General features: G+C 41.4%; 1 protein-coding gene across 2 annotated transcripts in view; it reads right to left on the bottom strand.

Annotated features, from left to right (window-relative positions):
* The window catches only part of LOC140999836 (metabotropic glutamate receptor 7-like), a 69,426-nt gene that overhangs the window by 17,989 nt on the left and 30,765 nt on the right, over positions 1-20,672 (bottom strand). For both annotated transcript variants that reach the window (XM_073470380.1, XM_073470381.1), the window contains exons 2-7: positions 20,108-20,324; positions 12,753-12,888; positions 12,011-12,165; positions 8,612-8,749; positions 6,525-6,725; positions 70-209 (exon numbers count right to left, since the gene is read on the bottom strand). In XM_073470380.1, coding sequence (XP_073326481.1) covers positions 70-209; positions 6,525-6,725; positions 8,612-8,749; positions 12,011-12,165; positions 12,753-12,888; positions 20,108-20,324 — 987 coding nt within the window. The remainder of the gene's footprint in view (positions 1-69; positions 210-6,524; positions 6,726-8,611; positions 8,750-12,010; positions 12,166-12,752; positions 12,889-20,107; positions 20,325-20,672) is intronic.

The raw sequence follows: 20,672 nt of genomic DNA, 5'->3' as shown, positions 1-20,672 counted from the left end.
AGACACCCTGTTTTGATACAAGCGTTTAAAACATTTGACATTCTGTGTCTGTATTCTGTATTGTCATACCCTGAGCTGAAGGGTCTCCACCCACTGTCCTACCACCTTATACTCTGGGGTGGAGGAGTTGGTCATCTGGAACTGGAACAGGTCATAGCGTCCTGGAGCATCGCCATTCTTGTTAAACACAACAGAGGTGCCGGCACTGCCTGTACAGAGCGAGAGAGAGAGAAAGAGAGAGAATGTAGCAAAAGGACAGCAGGGTAGAAAAATGTTAGACGCTGCTGTGACAAGGTACAGCATCCCTTCTAACAAGAGAAAAATATGTTCTCCTAACCTCTTGCCACGTACTGTGCGGTGGCCTACATGGACAAAAAGCACTGCAGCTTGTTTGCTAAACCTCCAAACACAATGACCTATATCTTGAACCTTTATGATAATCACGGCAGAGGGGCATGCTCCTAACTGACATGCATAGCACTTCCTCACCTGCTTCCTGTGCATCACTGCAGCTGCGCAACGGCCGCTGGAGGAATGTATTTTAACATGCAAAACATAATCAGGTATGTGGACTCTGAGCTGTGCTCTAATATTAGAAATTCAAAGCGATTCTCAAATGCACGCCTCCTCAGTAGAGCATCTCCGTCACTCAGTGGACAACAACGGGAGATATAGGGAGGATACACAGGTCAGCCAAAGCATCATACGGTCCCCATCTGCTCTCAGTGTGCAGCAGCCTGCCTCAAGCAGAGCCCTGAAGAGTTCACTAATTAGCTCAGAGAGGACGGCAGACACCTGAAACATTAGGTATGAGAAAACGAGTTGTTTAAATATGTATTTGTGCGAGCTCTCGAGCCTGTCAGTTGTGTCCACACTAGTATGTGTTGTGGATGTGTGCTCAATTATCTGGGCCTGATGGCTGCAAAGTGTCTGCAAGGCAGTGTGTTAATGCAGATGTCAGTCAACATCAGATCTCCCTCGCAGCAGTGAATGCTGAATGGCATTAATGGGAAAATCGGTTGTACTTTATTTTATACATGAGGTCTGCATTGTTGATGAGGTCATTTTTTATCATCCCACAATGCTGGAAGAGAATGAGAAACTGCTGCATTACACGTCCATTCACCTTGGCACTGCATTCAGTGGATCACGAGCACGAGTGGAGATACCATTTTTGAAATGGGACGGGGGGAGTCTGATGACACTTGGCATGGGAATTAAGTACTTTAATAGCTCTGGCTATAAAAAGTGTACGGAAAGGACCAGGAGCATATGTCCAAAACACTTTTGGGAACATGTTGTCTTTTGTATCTAGAACAGAGCTTGTGGCTTTTGGATGGAAGGCCGTTGCACCCTTTCCTTAGTTTTCAGCCAGAAGGGAATTTCATCTCCCTCCAGTTTTTTTTTTCCAAGGACATTTGTCATTGAACATTCTACAAAAGTTTCAGGCTGAAATACTCTTGTAAAACAAGAAAGGCAGAGGGAGCAAGAGAAAAAACCCATTTCAGGCAACAGACTGGGGGGTCGTTTTCATAAAATACTGTAGACAGTATTCCGTTCCATTTTAAAAGTGGAACACTAATTCGTAGGTATCCATGTGTGTCGGCAGAGAAAATGAAGCAGGGGGGGTGTTCGGAATCTATTCAAGCGTGCTTGTGAAGCCTGTAGTGAGAACTGTCTTTATATGAAAACCAAACCAAAACTCGGTGGGTGGCAGTCACCGTCCTGTCACTTCTGCTTCCACCAAACAGACAGTAGACTTGTTGACACAGTGTACAAAGATGTTGACAAGGTATTGACTCCTGTGAGCGAATGCTGTGACAGGGTTACCATTCTTTCTCCACGCCCCGGCAAAAACATCCGCAAATAAACAAACACTCAGAGTCATTCAGCAAAGCGACATGACTGATTGGGCACTTGGCGCTCTTCAGCTTTAGAGCAAATAATTAAGTGGCGTATCTGTGTGCGCAGATAAAAAGGCATTCGAAATTCCTTTATATTTTCTATTGACTGATATTTTCAGGGGAACAAAATGGTCTGTGTAGACGCCTTAGTGAGAGCACTGTCTAAGATGAAAGATTTATGCATTTGCATGTGGCTCTGAACTAAGACATGACAAAAGTGCACTGCTGCTGAGCTGTGCCGAGCAGTGTGGGTGGACTGGGGATCCACTGCTGTGTTTCTCTCGCATCATTATTCTCTCCTTTTTTTTTTTTCTCCACTGCCTCTCACTCCTCAGCTCTGTGACTCCGGCGCAGTGGGGAGATCAACAAAGGAGGCTTACACTCCTTCGCTCTCAAACATACATTAGCAGTGGCACATACACAGGATAATGTGCGTGGCTGCGGTCTAAATGCAATAAGGGGCAGTGAGATATGCCTGAGCCACAGCACAACATCCTTTGCCTGCCGGTAGTGAGGTTTGAGAATATAATAGCAAGACAAGGCGAGGTAGAGGAGATAGAGCAGGTAAGGATCTTATTTTTGGCTCAGGTGAAATGAACCTATTTCTCTGTCGCTGCCACGCTGAAGTGAATGTTTTTCGGAAGCTGAGAAAAGTCATCTCAAACCCAGATGGTTATAGAGATTGGACAGCAGATTCTCAATCCCATGAAAGAGTCTACACTCACTTAAGGTCTCCTTGAAATCTCGGAACTGCTCAGGAAATTGCATATATTCTGCTTCTTTAGTTCCACCTTAAAATCCCAGGGCTTCTCGCCTGCTGGAACTCTGCACTGCTGCCATAGCGACAGAGTTATAGAAAGGCACGAAGCTCTTTAGCCTTTAGATCACTGACTGAAGTTTGTTTTCACACATATTTGTATAAGTAATTTGTTTATTCGCCCTGTTAAACATGATCAATGTGTTGCTTGCACCAATCAGCAGCACACAAAATGTGCATATCAAATAAATCTGCAACAAATTGCACTCACTCATAGATACCAGCCACTTAAATATGCCTGATTTTATTTTTTTTCCCATCAAGACCCATGCATTATTCCCTGGCAAATGAATACAAACGTTGAAAAAAAAAACCTGCACCAAAAATGAATGGAGTCTATCCTGAGCTGAGACACATCTTCCATCCGAGTTTAGTGGAAATCTGTTCAGTAGATTTTGTGTAATCCTGCTGACAAACCAACAAACCAACAGACGAGAGTGAAAACATACATTACCACGCAGGTAAAAACATTCCTTGAAAATAGTCCCAAACAAATAAGCTGTTTGCTCCTGTTTGAGTTAGGTTTGCTGAAAACTACAGTCCTTTACTGTTTTAGAAAATTACTGAGGCTCTTTTCAAAACTATATTTTGACCTGTTTCAAAACATTTCCCTCTTCAGTGGGAGGTAATGGGCTTAGGGAAGCTGCAGATGGTGGTAGGAGAGTCAGAATGTATCGGCAATAACAAAAATATAGATATATTCCCAGCCTTGCTAGAAATTTCAGAGGCCGGTTCCAGACCTCTGAATCACTGCCCACATCTTTGGTTTTTCAAATAGGTCGGTGTCGTTGGCTGGAAACTGACCAAGCCAGTCATAGCTTAGTTGGCAGAATTGCTAATGGGGAATGGAGTCATCTTAGTGTGCCGGAGTCAGACAAACAGCTATGCCCATGAAAAAGTGACTGAAATAATGGCTACAGTACAAGCGTGGAAGGCATCGATGCGGCTGTACAGCTGTTGTAAGTCGATAACTCTTGCCCGCTAACGTTAGCTTGCAGCTAGTATACAGTAAAGTAATCTTGATGTCTGGGGAGAATAAACATGAATGATCCTGCAGTCAAACTGGCTTCGCTGGTGGTGAACACACTATTAAACAACCACCATCGCTGATGAGTCAATCTGACATGTCAGACCTTCTGTCATGAAGGTGACATGACTCTAGAGAGTATATAGGTTACAATATAGTATAAAACTGGGTATTTATAGTGCATAGTTTTGAGTTTATTGTAGTACCGAGACCACATCGACAGAAGGGCGGGATTGGAAGATAAAAGCACAATCACACATCTGTCTAAGTTATTCAACTAACAACCCCTTTCCCCCTGCACTCTCTCTGGGATGGAGGAGGGGGATTACATCTCCTCCTCAAATCACCTACTGCATCTATCCCAGTAAAGTACATTTAAATAAATAAAACACACACATCGGAGTGTTATTTTAATGCTTAAGAAAATGACAATGAGCTGGGTCCACCTCTGAAAGTAGGCCACTTTTGTGAGCAGATTACGCTGATTCTTTACTTTTAACAGCTGAATCTTATCTAGAACATTTTGTGAAGACACACTGTACCTCAGAAGAGCCTCTAATGATCAGAGGCTGACATACATGCCGCCACATTTGTAATGACAAAAGGCTTCTCTTGTTCTAAACTCATCTCCCATTTGGCTCTCTTCCTCCACTCACTTTTCAGAGCAGTTGTCATTAATAGCTATATCCATTAATTGTTAAGTATCTTCCACATCACTTTCTGTACGGGACTGAATAATGTAGAGGTTCAAGTATGGGCAGACCCATAATATATCATATTGGCTTAAAATATTTCGCAGATCCAGAAAGTGTTGTGGCGCTTTAAGCTATGACTGAAACTGAATGTAAATTTAAATCGTAGCCAGCGAACAAAATGCATATGATGAATAAAACAGAGCAGTATCTACAGTATCAGCTAACCCTACTTTTTAGTATGAACCAGAGATGACTCTGGCTCCTACATCCTACTACTTTTTTGTTTTTCTTGAAATTAAGTTTTAAATTCTTCACACATATTTTATATACTCTAACTGTATCAGATATGTTGTCATTGTAGTCTGTATTCTCTGTGATTTTTTTGGTCCGCTCTGTACACGCGGCATCTATTGCACGTCTGTCCATCCTAGGAGAGAGGAACCCTCCCCTGTGGCTCGCCTTGGGTTTCTTTCTTTCCCTGCTACAAGGTTTTTTTTCCTTACTTGAATTTAGGGTGTCGTTCATTGTGCACATTGTGAAGCCCACTGAGGCAATGTGATTGTAATTTTGGGCTATATACAAAAAATTTACTTGACATGAAATTGACTGCAAGTTAGACTTAAATACTTGAGTATAAAGTAGTGGTTCAGTAATAGTTAGGGTTACACAAAGACTGAGTGGTAAATGGCATTTATCTACCGACTGCTGAAAACGCTTTACAACACTTGTCACATTCACACACACGCTCTTACATTGATGGCAGACGCTGCCATGCAAGGTGCCGACCTGCTAATCAGGAGTGATACAGCGCTTCCTATCCAAACCACCCCACGATATTTCTACGCTCAGTCATTCACACACACTCTCACTCACACACACACACACACACACACACACACACACACACACACACACACACACACACACACACACACACACACACACACACACACACACACACACACCAGTGAATAGCCATCGGGAGCAATTTGGGGTTCAGTATCTTGCCCAAGGATACTTTGACGTAAGCCAGGGAATCCAGGGATCAAGTCACTGACTTTATGATTAGTGGCGACCTGCTCTACATCCTGAGCCACAGTTGCGAGACAGCCCTTATCACTGGCTCCCCTGATGTTTAATGAGCTCATACCAGAGACTCAAGCATGTCAGGGTTTGCTATATTTTGAGCTTAATGCCAACATTCATATGCTATAGTTAGCTCGCTAAGATGTGATTATTTGGGGCGATCTGCGTAGAGCTTGATGAGAAGATTGATACCACTCTCATGCCTGTGGAGAAAATCATTCGCTGGCACCAGGAGACCGATGGTTTAGCTTACCATAAAAGCTAGAAACGAGGAAACGCCTAAGCTGACTCCGTCCAATAATTAAAATATCTGCCAGCAACTCTCAAGCTAATTAACACATTGCATATTTTTTGTTCAGTCTTTACTAAAATGACAATTTACCATTATGCTGTAAAGGAGGTTATGTCCTTAACTACGTCTCCGCTTGTGCCTGGCAACTGCCAAGAATTACCTCAGTACATAACCTCTCCGTAAAAACCACAACTCCTTTCAACACTTTGTTTCCAAACAAAATATAACATGTTAATTAGTGAGCTTTCAAGGTGAGCCACGCTTCTTCTAGTGTTTCCCCCGTGTTTTCAGTCTTTATGATACGCTAAGCTAACCAGCTGCTTGCTGTAGCTTCATATGCAACACACATGAGAGTGGTATCGATCTTCTCATCTAGCTCCCGGCAAGAAAACCAATATATTTCCCGGAATGTTGAACTATTCCTTTAACTAATGTAGTAAGGACAGAAGCCTCATTTCACATTCATGTGATTTTTTCCCTTATGTTTATAGGCGGTTCATCCATTAGTTCATGGATGTTTATACATTAATTTAATCTTTTGTATTGCTCTTATCGAGAATCGTTTGTTCTTATTATTAATTAATTTTCATTATTCTTATCTCCACAATACGCGTTGAAACATAGTCAGATGTCCTCCAAAACTCTGACTAAAGTGATAACGTAACTAATTTAACTTTACTTATCAACACATCCTGTCACTCACCGTTGAAGCTGGTGTTGCGTATGTACTTGAGCAGCGTCTTTCCTTCAGCAGTCTCCATTTGTGGACAAACGCCAGGATGATCAGGACATAAGTCCCTCTGCATGTTGTGGAGAGCGTGGGCCATGGCGTACACCGCGTCAATCACAAACTGCACCTTCCCTTCCTGCTCGTACTTGGAGTCGATCCCGATGCGCTCCTGGCCTGAGGGAAGAGAAGGAAGAGGAAGAGATTTACAGCCAAATGCACCATAAACTGTAAGACATTACATCCTCTCAGCGCTGACTATCATCTCCGGCTTCATTTTTATTCCTCCGTTTACTATTCGCTGCCAGTTAGTTTAGTTTGGATTTTGAGGGAATTACACCCAAAGGTACAATGTGGCATAAGAAATAAGAAGACACATTTAGTTCCCACGTGGAAAATATCAAGCTGAGCTGTGAGACAACGTGTTTGTGTCAAATAGAGCAGACTCAGATTGAATTACTGCGGTGCATTTCAGAGTAATAGGCAGCAAAGAACGGACCTCACTTGTCCCATCTTTAAGGTGATGAAGATCACCGTGAACTTTAGTAACATACTCTTCTACAGTGGCTTTCTGCTCTTTTATATCCTCTTCCCACTGTACTGCCCTTTCACTTTGGGCTGCAGTAAAGGTTTTGCCTCACACTGCTGATACACTGCCTGAATACGTAATGTACATCCTCTGCTGGGTTTTTGTTTTTGTTATAATTTGAATTAGCTTTTTTTCCGAAAGTGGCACTTCCAGGAGTGAATGGAAATTAAAAACAGCAAAAATCCTACTATTATTTTAATAATAATAATCATCATCATCGTGATCACCATCATTATCCTTGTGATTTTAATATTCAAGCTCCCAGTAAACAAAGAAGCATCAGTGAGGAAATAACAGAATACGAGAAGACAATTTTCCCCTCAGTGATAGCTGTTCATAGTTCACATGGACGTCTCAGCGGAGGAGCACATGGTGTTAATAGGAAACATATAAGAATGTGGGAGACTTGCATAAACCGAAGGAGGTCAAAAGCAATCTGCGCTGACATTTCAGCCCATTTCTCAGAGCTAAACATACATTTCAGCACACATATAACCTTTTTTTGCCTTTCGCTGCTCACCATATGGTGCTAAATGGACAGTCTTTGAATTCAAAAGCCTCCCGTTTGTATTTAACATTCATAAATATCAGCTCGGCTTGTGTTATAAAAAGAAAAAAAAGAACATAAAGGCAGTGGTGCAGCCATTTTCAGTTGAATCGAAGAGAGGATAAAAGACGTTTACAGTCGTTTTATAGAGGGTTTGCGGGGCTCACGGAGTGGACGAGCATCTTCTGTCTTTGATACATGATAAAAGACGGCAAACAGGAGATTATAAAGGAAACGAAATCCTTTAGCAAACAGTAATTTGTGTCACGCTGCCATTACCATCATTACGTATGCAAGCAAGATTAATACAGCATCCCACATCACAGGCATCATCCTTGCAGATAATACATGCAGTGTAATGCCTGTCACACCGTTGGCAGTCAGAGTTTAGGTAATACGAACATGCATCACTGTTAGCAACCACGCAACCATCAATGTTACCGCAAAAATGCAAATAAGGAACGGGGGCATAAGCAGTATTCACTTAGCTGTCTGTCATTTTCCCAACCTAAATAAAGTCTACCTTGCCTCTGCTCAGTTAGTACACACTGCACGACTGTGCTGAGCTTTCAAGGTGACTGGGTTAAGGGGGAAAAGAGGGAATATGGGATTTAAGAGTTACAGGACATTAGCCACAGGAGCAGACGGTCTGTAACTGTAGCATGACTAAGAACGTGGTGCATTATTATTCTAATAATAAACTCTGCCTGTCCTGCACCCGCTGGGTAGAAACACCTGGTGTTAGACTTTCTGGCTGTGCCGCAGACATGAGGGCTTGAATTAAAACCCCCAACAGCCTATCTGCTGCTTCTAATATGGACAAAAGGTTGAGTTCACATCGATTTGACTTAGGAGGGTGAAAATATGCATCATCTATTAGTGTAAAACATAAAGGTTCCCACTTTGTTCGTGTCAAAAATCGTGTACCTGTGCATTTACGGCTGGTGTCCTCTCTCTTCGAGGCACTGAGGAGCCTGCAGTCAAAGTTTTCCTCCCAGAACTCTGCAAACCACACGTTTCTGCGATTGTTCTCCAGGGTGAGCGCAGTAAAGTATTCATCAAACCCTGGGAATAGAGGAAACAGGAGAATGGCTCAGTTCCGGACCAATTACCAACCAATTCAAACCTGGAGGAAATGAAGCGAAACTTTTGTAGCAGTGATGTTGTGGAGGTGGAGGTGGTGTGGCGGAGGTGGCCGCTAGGTGTTGGAAGCACACCAGCAAGTACTACTTCATCAAAATTTGACCACAGTGGTTCCTCTTCCTCTCAAGCCCCATGGAACTTTAATCACTTCTTTCATCCAGGAAATTACATTAATTAAAAAACAGGATGCATAATAAATAACGATGGGATGTAAGTGGTGCCGCAGCTTGGCGCCTGAGGCTGCGAGGTCTGGTAGGTGCTGAACAGGTTTTCTTCACTTCATAAAATCCATTACAATAGAGATGATTGAAAGCATGATGTATTAGCTCAATGTTAATTTCGACAGGGGCTTAGGTGTCTGTATGAAGCAGTGGCTCGAGGAGAGCGCCAAACAAAGGGAAAAGAAAGCCTGTGTGCCCAAATTTGTTCTTTTGTTTGTGCAACTTTCCCACCCAATGTGGGTCAGGAAACTGAGCTGGGACAAAACTTGACTGCAAAATTCATTATGCAGTATTTTTTTTTACCATTTGTTACAGAAAGACAATTTTCACATTTTAAAGCCTGCGTCTGTCTGCGTCTCCTGTTATCCAGTCATATCAGCTGAGTCGTGGGTAGAGGTGATAATGGCTAATCAGAGCTGAATGACTCAGCTGCTTTTCTTTTCAAAAGACCATCAATGATGCATGGAGGATTAATAATATTCTCACAGTCTCCGGAGTGTACATTCGTCCTGGCCAAACCTTCCCTAATTAAGGAAAGCTTCATAAAACTCCGACTTTCAAATTTCCTCGATTGTGATGATGAGCGGTTATTAGGATTGTGACACTGGACGGAACTTAAAAATAGATGGTACATGCAGAGAATATTCTATTTCTGCTGTGAATTTGTACACGTCTTTCCAGGGAGTATGATTCCCTCGTTTCGATTCCCCCTTTTTGTTGTGGGTGGATTTATTTAAACTCGAGTTTTCAAGAGAAATCCACCCCTAAGCACTTAAAAACAACTCGTAATGGTATTTCTTTTGGAGTGTAATTACAGAAAATGTTAAAACGATCAAAAAAACCCTATGCTTAATAATAAAAACGTAATTAAAGCGTTCTCTCAGACATATAATTCTGTGTCCCTTTCAACAATGGTACAGCAGAGAGCAGAAATAACAATTTCTCCACAGACAGCAGGCGGAGAATGGATATTCTCAGCCTAAACAAGGAACACCACTCTGATGAATATATCTGCGCCGAGTGCAAAAGGTGACACAGTTTACATCTAAAGCAGCCAATTTGTCCGAACTGACTTTAGTCTGGTCATGTGCAACCCAAGGCCAAATGCAACAAGGTCACACTTGTTCTCTGAGGAGTAAAGTCATTCTGAGAAAGGTAGAAAATTGCCAGCTGGAGTAGAAATAGATGAGGCAGGTACATGAAAAAGTAAGATGGGAATATGCCATCATAAAATATCGCATTAAATGCATTCATTGTCACTGATGTTTGTTTATTACCTCCGCCGAGGAGGTCAGATTCATCCGTGTCCATCTGTTGGTTGAATTGTCAGCTGCATTACATAAAAACTACTGAACAGATTTCAACGAAACTTGGATGGAAGATGGGTCTCAGCCCAGGACAGACCCCATTAACTTTTGGTGCGGATCAGGATAAAGGGACAGATCCAGGATTTTTTCTCACTTTCTTTAACATTAAAAGATAGGGGGTTTTTCAACATTTTTGGAAATTTATCAGGGAATAATGCATGGATCTTGATGAAAATAATCTATGAGTGAGTACAATTTGAAGCAGATCCAAATAAAAATCCAGATCTGGCCAATTGAAGTAAGAGAGCTGAGTCTTAATTGAAATTGGATTAAGCTTGATTGAATTAAAGGGGACTGTTGGGCCTTGGTGAAGGTATGTGCTCTAATTCTAGTTTGTTTGTTGGTTTGTCGGCAGGATTTCACAAAAACTATGGAACGGATTTCCATGTAACTTGGTTGGAGGTTGCGCCTCGGCCCAGAAGAGACCCGGTTAACTTTTGGCGCTGATCCAGATACAGGGAGGAATCCATACATTTTTTTTCACTTCCTATAACATTGCAAGTTTTTCAACAGTTTCATTAATTTCTCAGGGAATAATGCTTATATAATAATGCTTATGCTTAATAATACTTTTACTCCCTACATTTTGAAACAGATATCTGTACTTTACTTCTTAGATCAAAGGAGGCAAACAGGCATGTTTCTTTAATGCATTAGAGGGGAATCAGCAATTATCTACAACGCTTTACCAACCCCAAATGTCAGTATTTGACGTCCTGGGAATGAGACTCAATAATCAACTATCTTTCTGGTGCGTTTATTAACAGCTCAGACAAATCCTACTGATTCTACCTTTAAGTTTAATAGTCTTTGAATCATATTTATATGACGTGAGGTTCAGTTAGCTTTGCACAGAAATGGCTGGTAGAACTGTCCTTCAGAGGGATACTTATTACTTTTATACTTTGAGTACATTTCAGAGCCTGTACAACTAGAAATCGATTCTTTTAAACAAGTATCTGTACTTCTACTGCAGGAAAGAATGTGTGTACTTTTGCTGGTATTTATGAGTGAGTACAAAAGGGGGACTTTTTGGGGTTTTTTTGGCGAGGTTTCATAATATATGAATATATTTTCAATATTTTAGGCCTTTGTACATTGTACAGAAAGTGTACACTTGTTTAAGTGAGTCAATTATGCATGTTAAGACTAAAAAGAAAAAGAAAAGTTTACATTTTATTTCAAAAGTTTATTTCTGGGGGGTCATGAATGTGGATTTCTAAATTAATGAGTTTTTAATGGGTGTTTTACCAGTTTTGAACTACTTCTAAATCTCTTATGTATATAATTTAATTACACATCTTATTGCTTAAGATAAATGACTCTTTATATAATTCTCTTTAATGCATTTTCAGTTGTATATGTTGTTTTCTAAGGTGTCAATAAGCTAAAATAGTGACTAAAAAAACAATTATTGCAGGTTTATTTAATTATTTATGTAAATTTTATGATCACACACACAAACAGGTAAAAAAAAACAACCTTTAAAAAGCAATTACACCCAACAAAACAGCAGAGTAGAAAACAATACAGTAACACAGCATGTGGTGAAGAGTGCAGAGTGCATCTCTTTGTGTGTACTGGTGTATGCGTACCTTCAATGGAGGAGCGTTTGGGCAGTATAGTGACTGCCCCCACCGCAACGTCTTCGAGCTGGTGGATCGGGCTGCTCTTGGCCCCCCAGCTGTCAGATCCAATCCACAGGAAATGGCCCACCTGATTGGCCCTCTTGGTGGCATTGAGAACTCCCCTGCAAGGACATCCGTGTGTGAATTTGGAGAAAACACAGGAGGTGTGTGCAATCTAATATCTATTACACAGAGGCACAGCTAGCTTTAAGCGGTTGTTTGGACATTACAGCTCATGGTCAAGTATTGTTCTCCGGTTTATCTCATTAAAGCTGAGAGGACACCGAGAATCTTTGGATATTGTGTTTTAAGTGGTGCATGTTTTGTGTTATTTTTATCTTTTGTTTGAAGATAACAGCTCCGTTTTCTCACTCATCTACTTTTTTTCCGAATAAATCCACTTTTGTATTATTCATTCGGAATTCACAGGTACTAAATGTTTTATTCTGTGTTTATTTGCAACAATTCCCATGGGCCATTGAAAATGAAACATATCTCTGTTGTTTTGTTGTGATCTGTATTCCCACCTCTCCTCCGAGGCCTGCTTGTATTTGTGTTTTTGGAGGTATGTTTGTGTAGTACACATGGTAAATCTGTGCCTCGAGCTTGTCTTCAGGACCTGCTACTCAGAGATTAAAGACCACAACATGGCAAGCCATCAGCGCGCTTGAGCAACATGGATGAAGCCAGAATGAGATGCGCTCCTCACCGTATGTCTTCCTCACTGGCGAAGATGATGACTGCCCGCGAGTGCTGCGTTTCCAGCAGCTGTTGGATTGCTTTGTCATAATCCTCCAGCTTGGGGTTGTGGGGAATTTTCAAAGACTGGGCGATGCAGATTCCACCTTTTTAATGGGAAAGGAGTAAGAAATGATCAGGCCTCTGGGATGATCTCACGCATTCACTCACTCGGATACAAATATATATGCATATATACAAAAGCCTCGGGTCACAATAGCTGCTTTTTTTCCAATGGAAATGGAAAACATGCGTACACAATAGCAAGTCTTTGATGATGCTGTCATGTGCGCTACAGTGTCTAAATGATAGTCTTACAGTGTATACATTTACATTTTGGCAATGATCTGAAAACCACAGCAGCGTGCAATATAACACTCAGACTGCGCCCTCCGACTGAACACCAGAATCATTTCGCAGAGTGGGAGAGTTATAAACAGATCGGCAGTAACAGATTCAATGGTCCACTTCAACAGGGACATAAAGCTACAGATTTCACATTATGGATTCCAGAAAATCCAACAGCGTGCCATTGACTTTTCATTTAAAGTCATTATCAAACATCTCTTGTTGGACCCTGAACCAATCAGATAGTACAGCCGGTGATAACAAACAAAGAGGATATTAATACTGACAATAAATCATTCTCAGACAGGTCACCGCTAATGAGTTTGTACAGGATGAAGGGGACTGATTGCTTCCGTGCGTTACTAAATACTTGCTAGACATTTGGCACAGTATATTATTACAATTGGCTTTTAGCAGTTTCCCAGGTATTGTTGTGTTCGGGGTTACATTCAACAGCTCATTATCGGGTAGAGGAGCTAAATTATATCCCGCAAAAAAGAATAATAGAGTTTTGCTTCACTCTGGTATGGTAATGATAGGTGTGGAGGACAAGCTAACCTCAGAGGCACTTTGGATAAACAGATAATATGATCACCTGTGCAATAGAATATCTTCACTACTGTAGGCCTAGACTTGAGGCAGTAGCCTGTGTCAACAGCAACGCTCAACCCAAACCAATTAAAATTTCTCCCACTCAAGCATTTTAATAGCCTACCCAATAACCTTTCAGTTTGAGTTTTCCTGAGTACACGGAGAAATGGAGGGAAAAGGAATCTCCTAATTGCCAGTCTCCTCAGGCTCATTACTTTGATATAAACAGCTTTTAGCTGGCAGATCACACATCTCCAGTCACGGTTTACTGTGGCATTTCTAAAGGCAGAAGATAGCGAAATGACGACTGCTGAACCTCCTCTTAACCATCCATTTTTCAAGTATCAGCAGGCAGAATTAGGAATTTTTCATAATGCTAGAAAACATCCAGGATGAGCCAAAAGACCTCTGGGATGGCTGCTGTTATCCTCCCTAAGTGGACTAAACATAAAAATGGAGATCCCGCAAATGGCCTATCTGTTGCTTAAGGGTTTGTGGTATCCTGTTAAAATGAAACGTGCTCGGTGTCATTTGTGCAGAGCAGCCAGCGTTGTAGGTCTCCAAGGGACGACACTAAAGCTCAGAGATTTCAGTTGATTTCATCCAGAAAGCCTTTGGTATGACATACTTTAAGGTTTCTGTTTCTAGGAAACACTAGCACTGTAAAATATCTGATTCTGGCGTATTAGCAGCACCTTTCAGTTCCAGGTATCACACAGATTACTTCTAGAAAGGAAAAAAAAAGGAAAAACTGTCTTTTTTTGCTGAGAATTTAAATCTCATGAAAATGCATTAACTCAATTTTGAAAGAAAAAAAAACCCTGCAGGCTCGTGTGAAGAGTTATAATGGTATAAAAGTCTTGGACAGAGATATATTATAGGTCACAACAGTCGATAATACAGTCAGAGACCACAGGAACCACTGATGAAGATAAGAAGCATTTGGAGCAGATCCCATCTTAAGAGAGAGAGAAAGAGCACCAGAACTGAGCACGCTGCAGGCTTAAGACTGCCGTACAGGCTGCGGACCAGCAGCTAAATTATTGAATGCCTGCAGAATACCTTATCTGTCCTCAGTCAGGTGGTCAGTCAGTCAGTTTGTCAGGGAGGCAGGTATGATGGAAATGTAAGTATTGTATCTGTACTTCCAGAGTGCTGCGCTGTGGGTTGGACCGCCTTCACCTGTCACCAGAAGGCACTGTGTGGACTTGAAAGAGTCCTTGACTCAGACAGTGGGTTTATGGAAGAGCCGCATGTCTGTCTTGGCTATAGATATTTGATGTGAGGAAGATGAATGTCAGGCTCTGAGAAAAGAGAGTGTTTTACTCCAGCTCATTGAAGGCTTATCCAAGAAATAGGATTGTATAGAAATACAGTTCTGGCTGCCACTTAAGTCACCATTATACTTGATCACAACTGCTTTGTCAAATGGTGGAACAGCGCTGGAAACCCACCACCACCAGCTTTCTGATGGAGGCAATTTAAATGGGAACAACTGAGTGCAACACTGAAAGCCTTTCGGGAGAGGCTGTCAGAAAATGTGCTCCTTTATCCACATGTTTAAACGGTTCTGAATAGCTAGACACTCTTTTTGCTTTCCAATGTGGTCCGGAGGGTTGGGCTTATGAAAAATGTTTCAAACCAGTATGTTATTAAGCCAAATACCGGACCAGTAGTACCAGACTTCACCACTTGGTTTTGTATGTGACTCGCTCTGGAGCCTGTCTACAATCCATCAGGACAACTGTGACACATCGTGTTTTTTAATTCTCACAATCATTCAACATAGCTTTTCTTCTTCTAAAGTTTAACATCACCAACATAAAATAAGACTTTAGCCTAGATCACATTGAGAAAAGATGGCAGCAGCTATATTTCAAGTGCTAATGTTAACTTTGCAAGTCAATGAGTTTCTGCAAATGTTTCAAAATTAAAGCTGTCTCAAGAAATTAAGGGTTTCCGTCTACTTGATCGGGATAAAAAATTCACACAGCGGCCATTTTCCCATGGTGTCACGCTAAACAAACAAATTGTTGCCATTTTACAGCATCCTGATGGATCAATAACTGACAACGATGGATAGTGAAAATCTGGAGGGACATCGGGCCACATTTCAAGGTAAAAGAACATTTTTGATAACCCACTTGTTACCGTTAGAGCTAAAATTGGCATACAACCACTTCTTAGTGTATGAGCATTACACAGAAATATGTGATCCACTGAATGTCACATAACTTTACTGACTAAAGCAGAACATTTCTGAGGTCGGGGGAGGAAATGGCAAGACAGCTAACGCATAACCTAATGGGTTATCAAATATGTTGTTTTACCTTGAAATATGGCCCTATCGGAAGGCACTGAAATGGTAGTGGTTTGTCAGATTCCTTATATTTATATGACTTTCAACCTAGAACACAGCAGTACGACTTTATATCCTCTGAATAACTGCATTTGAGCTTTCCACCCTTAGCGAGATGTCAGAGGAAGATGGTCGCCGTGTGAATATGGTCTATAGGGCTTGTAATTTGAAATGAATATCAGTAGTAGAGTTTGCATTAACAGCATAAAGTAAAGTAATGGGAACGGATCAAAATGAGCTTTCGTACTTAAGTATTGTAGCGTGTAACATATCATAAACATCATCAACTCATTACTGATGTTGTTAGCAGCCCTGTGTGCACAATTCTCAACTCTATTACATTACAGCAAAACATAAGGTTAGGGTTAGGCTAATCAGCTACCTCCTGCTAACTAGCCACATCCTGCTAGTGCTCTCCACCTACATCTGACAAATGCTGGACCAGTCAGTCATCATAAACTCAAACCAGTTCTACACTGGACCTGACTGGGAAAGCCACGTTGTACAAAAACAGTCAGGAGCGTGAAAAGAAAATGGAAGTTTGTCTTGAATATAAATACTAAAAGTGGAGAATATTTGCTCACATTAGAAAATGTGCTGGTGTGTGACACTGAAAGTTTAAGCTGCACTTAATTAATTTACCTCTAATCCTACAACATAATATCAAACCTATATGCACCGTGAACCCCTACCCTCTGCCCCACATTTGATTAATATATCAAAGACAGCTTAATGATCACGATGGCCAAATTCATCAGGCTCTTGGAAGTTCTCTGCTTATCTGTCTGAGTGCCATAGGTCATGCACTGCATTAACTGCTTCAATTATTCATCCTCTATGCCCTCGGTTCTGAAAATGCACTCCAGGGCGAGGAATCCTACTTCCCCATCTTGCTTAGTAAAATACAAATCCCTTTAAATTAGAGGCTCTTGATGGATTCGACCCCCAAACCGAAACCTCCAGGGGATCCATAATGCTGCAATTATATTTATCACCTCAGCAGTCACGAGGCAGACCTGCCCTCCCCAGAGTCTCCTCGCATGAACATGTGGGCGCACATCAAAATGGGCTGACATGCAGCTGACATTTATATTCTACTTTTGTGTGCCCTTCCATATACTCTGTGTCTTTCAATGTCAAAATGGCCTGTGCAAGTAACGTGGACTATTTTACAGTGTTTGCAGATGCATCAGGCTTCCTCCCCAATTCTGTCCTACTGCTGAATATGAGTGCTATATTTTACTGGTACATTTATTTCCCCCCCTCACAGTGTCAGACTGAATCCAAGAACGCATTGTGTTGGCAACACGCTGCAATCAATTCCACAGTGATACTTTGTGGGTGGTTTTCCTCAAATGCGAGCCTTTTTATCAAATGGGAAAACTGAACTCCATCGCTCTGGCTTGAGTCCAGACAGACACAGAAAAATACAAACAAGATTAATCTCTGCCAGCTTCACCTGGAGCCAGGATGAAGGTGCACAATGGAGCAGTGCCTAAACAGGAGAGAGAGAAAGCAGAGCAATATATATATATATATATATATATATATATATATATATATATATATATATATATATATATATATATATATATATATATATATATACTGTATATGTGTGTGTGTGTGTGTGTGTGTAGAAGAAAAAGAGAAGAGATCAATACAGGCTGGCCATCACTCCAGTCTCAGCTTGGGGTAATGGGCAGCCATATTGCATTAGTCCGCTAGATGGTTCTCCTTGAAGTGGTGAAGCGAGAATCCTGGTAATGCATCTGACATTTCACTGCAACCAAACAGAGCAGCCACAAAAAAAAGGCTCATGTCCTCAAGGATCAACTTGCATCGATGCTAAAACATCCACCAAACAATGTAGTTGTTGTTCCGCAGTTTAGCAATTTCTTAAAAAGGATGTGTGTTTAATACATCTTACAGTATTTTCCAAATATTCTCTATTTCTATATTCACTAAGATGTTTGCTTTTTATGCTGCTCAATTTATTCCAGGCAGTTCTGCTGCAGAACTACTGCCTTTGAATGAGACCTGTGAATATACAGTTATGCTATTACATAAATAATGTGTTTATTAAAGATAAGATGCCTTGGGTACCGGGGGCTTTCCTTCAGAGGAAATAATTCCCATTTGTATACAAATACAGAATATTGCAAAGTGACTGCAGCTCGGTAGCAGCAAGATGAGTCAACAACAACAATGGCTTATAATTTCATACTCTTCGTGTAGCCGTTCAAAAGTCGTAATAATATCAGTGTGTTTACTGCTCTTTGCATAAGAAAAAAAAGAAGTTAAATCAGTGGAAAATGCATCTGAGAAAACCAGCTGGAAGAAACTATGTTAATCACAGGACACAAGATTAATTAAAACTTTCAAAATAAGCCTTAAATCAGGAGTTTTCCTTATTCGCTCCTGCACAGCTTACTTTCTCTTTCTCTCTCTGCCGATGCAAATTTCACAGCTACAAACAGCGTCTTAAAGTTTTAATGAGTGATTACACTGGACACAAATGTACACGGATAAAATATTAATGCTTGCTGGACTTCTGATCGGTGCCTGTGGGATATCATTAGCTTTCTTCATTTTCAAGGTTTCCACACATTAGTCTGTTAGAAGAGACAGAGATCACTCCCTGCAGATTCACGGGAAATGGACCGGGATCCGAACAGTTTCAGGTGAGAACTTGCAATAGACTTGTCGTGAGTTTCATGGATGTGCCGTCATGAATCATGGAGTGGGTGATTTTTGCAGCTCAGCCCAACATTCCTCTGAAAGTGATTCTTTCACAAAAGGTGAAAAAGTGATCCTGAACACACAGCTACTGCCACCTCTTGTGCATGGAAAAGGTTCTTGTAGTCATGGTCAGTCATTTCAGACTGATTGCAATAAACTGTAAAAATGTATTCCTTTCCTCATCTTGCAAACAAACGGGAAAGTCTCTACAGCACGTCTCAAAAGCAGCGCACAGCAGACCACATGATGCGACAAAGATAGCCGACACATTGTGTCGTATAGCAACTGAGTGTCTCCAGGCGACAGCGATGGCTGCTGACACTCATGTACCACCACATGCCAACAGCATCAATGTGGAAAATACGGGTGAGTCAAGCAAGTGCCCAATTTTCAGCCCAGTTAGAGGCAAAACACCTTGTCTGAATGCAAATTTTGGTTGTAAGCACTCTTCAAGATCCTTATTCTAACCTCCCAAAGCCCAAATGTTAACTTAATAACGTAGCTGTTAGGCCTGGGAAAAGGATCATTGCCACTTTAAACAATCACCATTAATGTTACATTACAGGACCCAGCAAACAGGACTGATTCTAATAGCTTGTCTTCTAGACCATTCAGCGGTTCGTCTCTCTCTGTTTAATCATTTGGTTTCTGAGAGAAATGTCTGGAGACATTCACTGAAGAAGGCCAGCTCCTTTTCAAAAAAGACTAAATATTTAAAACCCTGCTGCCTCTTGCACACCACCAGACCAGAGCGGTTTGAACCGACTGACCACAAAACTGACTGACCATCATTATCAACCCTGCACTCTCACTAGCAGGGATAAAAAATGAGGCTGACTGAAACAGAAAAGGCAGAGTGTAAAACAAAACTCATGTCTCCCAAACGACCAGTTGGCAGACCGATCTCTCTCCTCTCTGTTGACTAAAGAGAACACATCAGACATTTCCAAACAATCCTCCTTTTAAGTGTGCACGCAGCAAAAATCTAAAATGGTTACATTTAAAAAAGAGTGGGTACATGCAATGCTCATTATTGTGACATGGAATCCTCTCTACAAGCTGTTTCTCTACATTTCCAGTAACACTCAACAACTCACAGGGGGACTGAGGCTGAAGCTGCCAAACAGATCAATAATTCATCCGCCCAAAACAGATTTTTACGACGAATTGCAAATGCAAAACTGATCTGCCTCTGGAAGAAAAATGCCTGTGTATGTTTACATCAAACAAAACAAATAAAAGATTAAGATTTTGTTTCGTGCCCATCACTGGTCACCTTTCTTTACCTGCTTCTTTGGAGAGTTGTGTGAAGGCCTCCACTCCCTTCTCTCCATAGCTGCCCTCTGAGGCGATGGTGGAGACATAAGACCAGCCCAGGGCTCGGATAATGTCCACCATGGCCTGGGCCTGGAACGAGTCTGGAGGAACCACCCGTGAGAAGAAGTCGTAACGCCTGTCGTCACTCAACTCCGGGGCGGTGGATGCGTAGCTGATCTGCGGGATCTGGAAGAGAAGAAGGGAAGGGAACATTGTTGTTGGTACTATTCTGGTGCAGCGTCTTAGGCGGTTGCTCAAGTGAGTGCTCTAAAAACACTGTGCAGATGTGTCAGAAATCAGGTGCACAACATGCCCTCATTTAATTGCCAACAATGGAATAAAAAAGTAGTGTCCATGGCATGTATGCTACATTTTTGCTAGCGATCCAAGATTATGTGTCACATGTGATAGATGCAGAAATTACCACACCTGCCAGGGTCAGCTTTTTATGAGCTCAGAGGAAAGACATTTTAGGAAATGTGCTTATTCACTTACCTGCTGAGAGTTAGAGGAGAAGATTGAAAACACTCTCAT

The sequence above is a fragment of the Pagrus major genome, chromosome 7, assembly GCF_040436345.1.
Source record: "Pagrus major chromosome 7, Pma_NU_1.0".
Lineage (NCBI taxonomy): Eukaryota > Metazoa > Chordata > Actinopteri > Spariformes > Sparidae > Pagrus > Pagrus major.
This window is presented reverse-complemented; position numbering and strand designations above follow the sequence as displayed.